The sequence below is a fragment of the Salvelinus fontinalis genome, chromosome 19, assembly GCF_029448725.1.
Source record: "Salvelinus fontinalis isolate EN_2023a chromosome 19, ASM2944872v1, whole genome shotgun sequence".
In the NCBI taxonomy this organism is placed as follows: Eukaryota; Metazoa; Chordata; class Actinopteri; order Salmoniformes; family Salmonidae; genus Salvelinus; species Salvelinus fontinalis.
The window spans coordinates 51,562,522-51,570,620 of record NC_074683.1 but is presented as its reverse complement, the minus strand read 5'-3'; the positions used below and the strand labels follow the sequence as shown (position 1 = coordinate 51,570,620).

Below are 8,099 nucleotides of genomic sequence, written 5' to 3'. Positions count from 1 at the left end.
CAGTAAATATGTAGATAACTGACCTGTCCAGTAAATATGTAGATAACTGACCTGTCCAGTATATAGGTAACTGACCTGTCCAGTATATAGGTAACTGACCTGTCCAGTATATAGATAACTGACCTGTCCAGTATATAGGTAACTGACCTGTCCAGTATATAGATAACTGACCTGTCCAGTATATAGATAACTGACCTGTCCAGTATTTAGATAGCTGACCTGTCCAGTATATAGGTAACTGACCTGTCCAGTATATAGGTCACTGACCTGTCCAGTATATAGGTAACTGGCATGTCCAGTATATAGATAACTGACCTGTCCAGTATATAGGTAACTGACCTGTCCAGTATATAGGTAACTGACCTGTCCAGTATATAGATAACTGACCTGTCCAGTATATAGGTAACTGACCTGTCCAGTATATAGATAACTGACCTGTCCAGTATATAGATAACTGACCTGTCTAGTATATAGATAACTGACCTGTCCAGTATATAGGTAACTGACCTGTCCAGTATATAGATAACTGACCTGTCCAGTATATAGGTAACTGACCTGTCCAGTATATAGATAACTGACCTGTCCAGTATATAGGTCACTGACCTGTCCAGTATATAGATAACTGACCTGTCCAGTATATAGGTAACTGACCTGTCCAGTATATAGGTAACTGACCTGTCCAGTATATAGATAACTGACCTGTCCAGTATATAGGTAACTGACCTGTCCAGTATATAGGTAACTGACCTATCCAGTATATAGGTAACTGACCTGTCCAGTATATAGATAACTGACCTGTCCAGTATATAGATAACTGAGCTGTCCAGTATTTAGATAGCTGACCTGTCCAGTATATAGGTAACTGACCTGTCCAGTATATAGGTAACTGACCTGTCCAGTATATAGATAACTGACCTGTCCAGTATATAGGTAACTGACCTGTCCAGTATATAGGTAACTGACCTGTCCAGTATATAGGTAACTGACCTGTCCAGTATATAGGTACCTGACCTGTCCAGTATATAGGTAACTGACCTGTCCAGTATATAGATAACTGACCTGTCCAGTATAAAGATAACTGACCTGTCCAGTATATAGATAACTGACCTGTCCAGTATATAGATAGCTGACCTGTCCAGTATATAGGTAACTGACCTGTCCAGTATATATATAGGTAACTGACCTGTCCAGTATATAGGTAACTGACCTGTCCAGTATATAGGTATCTGTATACATGTGACCTTTTCCACATTTGAACCTACCTCAAAAAGGTATCTGATTGATTGTTCCTCCTCTGTGTCTCTTCTTCAGGGTTCCAGTTCCCAGAGTGGAGTACCCCTGGTCCGTCCATGGACCCGCCCGTGACACATGTCTCTGAGAAGGACAACTCGTGGCTGTACACCCTGGATCCTATCCTGGTCACCATCATCGTCATGTCTTCCCTGGGCGTACTGCTGGGGGCGGTGTGTGGCGGCCTACTGCTCTACTGCACCTGCTTCTACAGCGGCTTGTCGTCACGGAGCTCCACCACACTGGAGAACTACAACTTTGAACTTTACGACGGGATCAAACACAAGGTCAAGATTAACCAGCAGCGCTGCTGCTCCGAGGCCTAGGGCTGTTTAAGGCGCCGGGAGGTCTTGTGCTCCAAGCCCTAAGGCTTTCCCAATCCAAGGACCTGTGCTTAACTTAAAGCTTGACAAACAGAGAGACAGTGATTCAGCTACACGCGCTAGACCCTTTCCTCCCCCTCCTCTCTGGGGGTCTCTTCTCTGCCTGCAGGAGAGGCCCTGATCAATCAAAGCTCGTGAATGAACCACACTTACCTGCCATGATGCCACACGTGCTGGCCACCGGATCACAGCATTCGGTGACTGGACCAGAACCTCTACTGTCAGTCTGGGGTTGCACCCTAAACCCTTACTGCAGCAGACTGGGACCGGACCTTTCAGAGCTGTCATGTAGCCAGTGGACCATTCAGTGGGTACTGAACAATATCAATACATATCAATCTAATGCCTATCCCCAAAAAAGAAAAAAAGATGAAAAGAAAATGAATCTAGATTTGTAAAAGAAGAACGAAGACTTTTTTTGTTTGTTTTTTTGTTTTGTTTATGATGGACGTTAGAATATGAGTGGAATTATTGCCAGGAAGGTTTTGTAGAATGTGATTCTGGCTTGTCAAGACAGCTCTCGGCTTGCTCCGCCTGCCTGCATTATGTGAAAACAGTGGCATAGAGTATCGTGGACAGTTTTCTTAAAGTTCAGTTTAAAGAACATGTGTCTTTAATTATGACCAGCTTCAGTTGTAATCGCTCTGTAGGTATCCTCTTCTCATTTTTAGACTTCAGTGTGTCAATAGTTTAACTTTTTTTTGCCTTTCGCCTCAGTTCAGTTCAGTTCATCTGTTATGGCATGTGATGTTTCTGTTTTTCCAGACTGTTAGACCAGCCTTTAAAGGAAGACGAAGAGAAAGAATGAAATGAAAACTTTATCTAACATGACATGAGACGTACTGGTCGTTAAGTTACGTAACGTTGGAAGAGGTATTAGGATTGTCTTTTGGTATTTTTGCTTTTTGCCTGTATGATGATCTATAACACATGGTGTGATGCGCTGTGTGAAACATTATGATTGTTTTATTGCAACCTATGGATTGCTGAGAGAGAGAGAGAGAGAGAGAGAGAGAGAGAGAGAGAGAGAGAGAGAGAGAGAGAGAGAGAGAGAGAGAGAGAGAGAGAGAGAGAGAGAGAGAGAGAGAGAGAGAGACAGACAGAGACAGAGAGACAGACAGAGACAGAGAGACAGACAGAGACAGAGAGAGACAGAGAGAGACAGAGAGAGACAGAGAGAGACAGAGAGAGACAGAGAGAGACAGAGAGAGACAGAGAGAGACAGAGAGAGAGAGAGAGAGAGAGAGAGAGAGAGACAGAGAGACAGAGAGACAGAGAGACAGAGAGACAGAGACAGAGAGAGACAGAGAGAGACAGAGAGAGACAGAGAGAGAGAGAGAGAGACAGAGAGACAGAGAGACAGAGAGAGAGAGAGAGAGACAGAGAGAGAGAGACAGAGAGAGAGAGAGACAGAGAGAGAGACAGAGAGAGAGAGAATATTCTCATCTTTCCAGACTCCTTTAACTCTATCCCTAAAGAAGAAAGATATCAAAGAAAACAAAGAAAGGACTACAGGAGCTGGATAAAAAGCCAAGCCACTTTCTTGGACACACAATTGAGCCTTAAGCTAACTGTAATTGGAGGAGAGCCATACCTAGAGAAGCTGGTGACAGATCCATCTATTCTGCAGTAGAGAGACAGAGAGCCATGCCTAGAGAAGCTGGTGACAGATCGATCTATCCTGCAGTAGAGAGACAGAGAGCCATGCCCAGAGAAGCTGGTGACAGATCCATCTATCCTGCAGTAGAGAGACAGAGAGCCATGCCTAGAGAAGCTGGTGACAGATCGATCTATCCTGCAGTAGAGAGACAGAGAGCCATGCCCAGAGAAGCTAGCGACAGATCCATCTATCCTGCAGTAGAGAGACAGAGAGCCATGCCTAGAGAAGCTGGTGACAGATCGATCTATCCTGCAGTAGAGAGACAGAGAGCCATGCCCAGAGAAGCTAGCGACAGATCCATCTATCCTTCAGTAGAGAGACAGAGAGCCATGCCCAGAGAAGCTAGCGACAGATCCATCTATCCTGCAGTAGAGAGACAGAGAGCCATGCCCAGAGAAGCTAGCGACAGATCGATCTATCCTGCAGTAGAGAGACAGACAACAACCACTGGGGCCTTTGTGGAACAGACCGTATGCTAGTTTCTACATGCATTTTTTTTTTAAATATTCACTCCACCTTTCTGTTCTCTTCTTTTAATGTTACATGAGAATGAGGGTTAACCATAACCAGAGACATGTTTGTGTGTCAGGGTTGAGTAAAAGAGACATCTGAAATCTGGGTAGAGTTTTAGAAACGGTTTAGCCTCAAGCAAAGATAAAAGAGAAAAGAGAAGAGAGAGAGAGGACTGTATGTCTCCTCCAGTTTGGATCCCCTCTACCCCTCTGTTCCCCTTGTAGCTCAGCCCAGGAAGACTGCACCTCAGTGGGCCAAGCGGAGGGAGGGATCGAGGTAGGAATTGAGGGAGCGAGGGAAGGAGAGAGGTAGGAAGGGAGGGAGGTAGGGAAAGAGAGAAAGGTAGGGATGGAAGGAGGGAGGGAGGGAGGGAGGGAGGGAGGGAGGGAGGGAGGGAGGGAGGGAGAGAGGGAGGCTGATTAGGAAGTGCTGAAAGGAGTGAGGGATGAGGAGAACTCAGCTTCCAGGGCGGAGGGTGAAAGGATGGAGGATGGGAGGATGGGAGGATAGGGGCAGAGGGCTGGGTGAAGGGATAGAGGATGGGAGGATAGGGGCAGAGGGCTGGGTGAAGGGATAGAGGATGGGAGGATAGGGGCAGAGGGCTGGGTGAAGGGATAGAGGACGGGAGGATAGGGGCAGAGGGCTGGGTGAAGGGATGGAGGACGGGAGGATAGGGGCAGAGGGCTGGGTGAAGGGATAGAGGATGGGGGCAGAGGACGGCAGAGGGCTGGGTGAAGGGATAGAGGATAGGGGCAGAGGGCTGGGTGAAGGGATAGAGGATAGGGGCAGAGGGCTGGGTGAAGGGATAGAGGATAGGGGCAGAGGGCTGGGTGAAGGGATAGAGGATAGGGGCAGAGGACGGCAGAGGGCTGGAGGTGGTGGTACATCCAGCTCCTTTTTCAGTGGACTCTGTTGACTCTTTTCCAAGTGCCTTGGATCTCTCTTTCTAGGCCTGATTGAACTTTTCTAGGGAGCTGAGACATAGGTTGAGTCCCAAACACAACCCTATTCCCCATTTAGTGCACTACTTTTGACCAGGGCCCATAGGGCTCTGTAATGCACGGGTGGTCAAAAGTAATACCCATATGGCTCTGGTCAAAAGTAGTGCACTATATAGGGGAATAGGATGGAATTTGGGATGGTGCCATAGTATTACCTCTTCTGTCTGGGATGAGGGGGTGAGGCAGACATCTCTCTCTCTAACGGAGATCCTGTCACTGGTAACAGAATACTCTCCGCTGTTGTTTGTAGACTTTGTACAGAGATGTTTTTGTTTTTTTATTGCTATTATTATTTAATAAAGGATGAATTACATGGTTAGTGTTTGTGTTGTCGTGATGATCTTATATGTTTCTAAGACAACACATACCCACACACACACACACACACACACACACACACACACACACACACACACACACACACACACACACACACACACACACACACACACACACACACACACACACACACACACACACACACACACACACTCTTGATGTTTCTCAGACAAGGCTCTGGGACAAGTGTATCTCTATTCTGAAACTCCTTTCATGTTCATTCCCGTTCCCTCCTGGGCGGTGTGTGTGTATGTATGTGTGTAGGATGGGATCTATTAGCCACACACACACACACACACACACACACACAGTTGTATACACACACACACACACACACACACACACACACACACACACACACACACACACACACACACACACACACACACACACACACACACACACACACACACACCATGCCAACCACCCTGTCTCCTCTGGGGGCCTCTTTGAACCAGTATTTTAGATTAAGAGGAGGAGGGGGGCCCTCTATTAGCCAGTACCTTAGATTAAGAGGAGGGGCATCTATTAGCCAGTACCTTAGATTAAGAGGAGGAGGGGGGCCCTCTACTAGCCAGTACCTTAGATTAAGAGGAGGAGGGGGGCCCTCTATTAGCCAGTACCTTAGATGAAGAGGAGGAGGTAGGCCCTCTATTAGCCAGTACCTTAGATTAAGAGGAGGAGGGGGCCCTCTATTAGCCAGTACCTTAGATTAAGAGAAGGAGGGGGGGCTTCTATTAGCCAGTACCTTAGATTAAGAGGAGGGGGGGGGGGGGGGCATCTATTAGCCAGTACCTTAGATTAAGAGGAGGAGGGGGCCCTCTATTAGCCAGTACCTTATATTAGGAGGAGGGGGCCATCTATTAGCCAGTACCTTAGATTAAGAGGAGGAGGGGGCCCTCTATTAGCCAGTACCTTATATTAGGAGGAGGGGGCCCTCTATTAGCCAGTACCTTATATTAGGAGGAGGGGGCCCTCTATTAGCCAGTACCTTATATTAGGAGGAGGGGGCCCTCTATTAGCCAGTACCTTATATTAGGAGGAGGGGGCCATCTATTAGCCAGTACCTTAGATTAAGAGGAGGAGGGGGGCCCTCTATTAGCCAGTACCTTAGATTAAGAGGAGGAGGGGTCCATCTATTAGCCAGTACCTTAGATGAAGAGGAGGAGGTAGGCCCTCTACTAGCCAGGACCTTAGATTAAGAGGAGGAGGGGGGGCATCTATTAGCCAGTACCTTAGATTAAGAGGAGGAGGGGGCCATCTATTAGCCAGTACCTTAGATTAAGAGGAGGAGGGGGGCCCTCTACTAGCCAGTACCTTATATTAAGAGGAGGAGGGGGGCCTCTACTAGCCAGTACCTTAGATTAAGAGGAGGAAGGGGGCCCTCTACTAGCCAGTACCTTAGATTAAGAGAAGGAGGGGGGGCCTCTACTAGCCAGTACCTTAGATTAAGAGGAGGAGGGGGCCCTCTATTAGCCAGTACCTTAGATTAGGAGGAGGGGGCAATCTATTAGCCAGTACCTTAGATTAAGAGGAGGAGGGGGGCCTCTACTAGCCAGTACCTTAGATTAAGAGAAGGAGGGGGGGCCTCTACTAGCAGTACCTTAGATTAAGAGGAGGAGGGGGCCCTCTACTAGCCAGTACCTTAGATTAAGAGGAGGAGGGGGGCCCTCTACTAGCCAGTACCTTAGATTAAGAGGAGGAGGGGGCCCTCTACTAGCCAGTACCTTAGATTAAGAGGAGGGGGGGGGCCATCTATTAGCCAGTACCTTAGATTAAGAGGAGGATGGGGCCATCTATTAGCCAGTACCTTAGATTAAGAGGAGGAGGGGGGCATCTATTAGCCAGTACCTTAGATTAGGAGGAGGGGGCCATCTACTAGCCAGTACCTTATATTAGGAGGAGGGGGCCCTCTATTAGCCAGTACCTTATATTAGGAGGAGGGGGCCCTCTATTAGCCAGTACCTTATATTAGGAGGAGGGGGCCATCTATTAGCCAGTACCTTATATTAGGAGGAGGGGGCCATCTATTAGCCAGTACCTTAGATTAAGAGGAGGAGGGGCCATCTACTAGCCAGTACCTTATATTAGGAGGAGGGGGCCCTCTATTAGCCAGTACCTTATATTAGGAGGAGGGGGCCATCTATTAGCCAGTACCTTAGATTAAGAGGAGGAGGGGGGCCCTCTATTAGCCAGTACCTTAGATTAAGAGGAGGAGGGGTCCATCTATTAGCCAGTACCTTAGATGAAGAGGAGGAGGTAGGCCCTCTACTAGCCAGGACCTTAGATTAAGAGGAGGAGGTGGGGCATCTACTAGCCAGTACCTTAGATTAAGAGGAGGAGGGGGGCATCTATTAGCCAGTACCTTAGATTAAGAGGAGGAGGGGGCCCTCTACTAGCCAGTACCTTAGATTAAGAGAAGGAGGGGGGGCCTCTACTAGCCAGTACCTTAGATTAAGAGGAGGAGGGGGCCCTCTATTAGCCAGTACCTTAGATTAGGAGGAGGGGGCAATCTATTAGCCAGTACCTTAGATTAAGAGGAGGAGGGGGGCCTCTACTAGCCAGTACCTTAGATTAAGAGAAGGAGGGGGGGCCTCTACTAGCAGTACCTTAGATTAAGAGGAGGAGGGGGCCCTCTACTAGCCAGTACCTTAGATTAAGAGGAGGAGGGGGGCCTCTACTAGCCAGTACCTTAGATTAAGAGGAGGAGGGGGCCCTCTACTAGCCAGTACCTTAGATTAAGAGGAGGGGGGGGGCCATCTATTAGCCAGTACCTTAGATTAAGAGGAGGATGGGGCCATCTATTAGCCAGTACCTTAGATTAAGAGGAGGAGGGGGGCATCTATTAGCCAGTACCTTAGATTAAGAGGAGGAGGGGGGCCCTCTACTAGCCAGTACCTTATATTAGGAGGA

The 8,099-nt window shown here is 47.9% G+C and overlaps 1 protein-coding gene across 1 annotated transcript in view; it reads left to right on the top strand.

Moving 5' to 3' along the window:
* The window catches only part of nrp2b (neuropilin 2b), a gene marked incomplete at its 5' end in the record, with an annotated part of 103,854 nt that extends 99,653 nt beyond the window's left edge, over positions 1 to 4,201 (top strand). Inside the window, 1 exon segment of the mRNA XM_055871923.1 lies at positions 1,312 to 4,201. Coding sequence (XP_055727898.1) covers positions 1,312 to 1,616 — 305 coding nt within the window.
* Between the last annotated feature and the right edge of the window lie 3,898 nt (positions 4,202 to 8,099).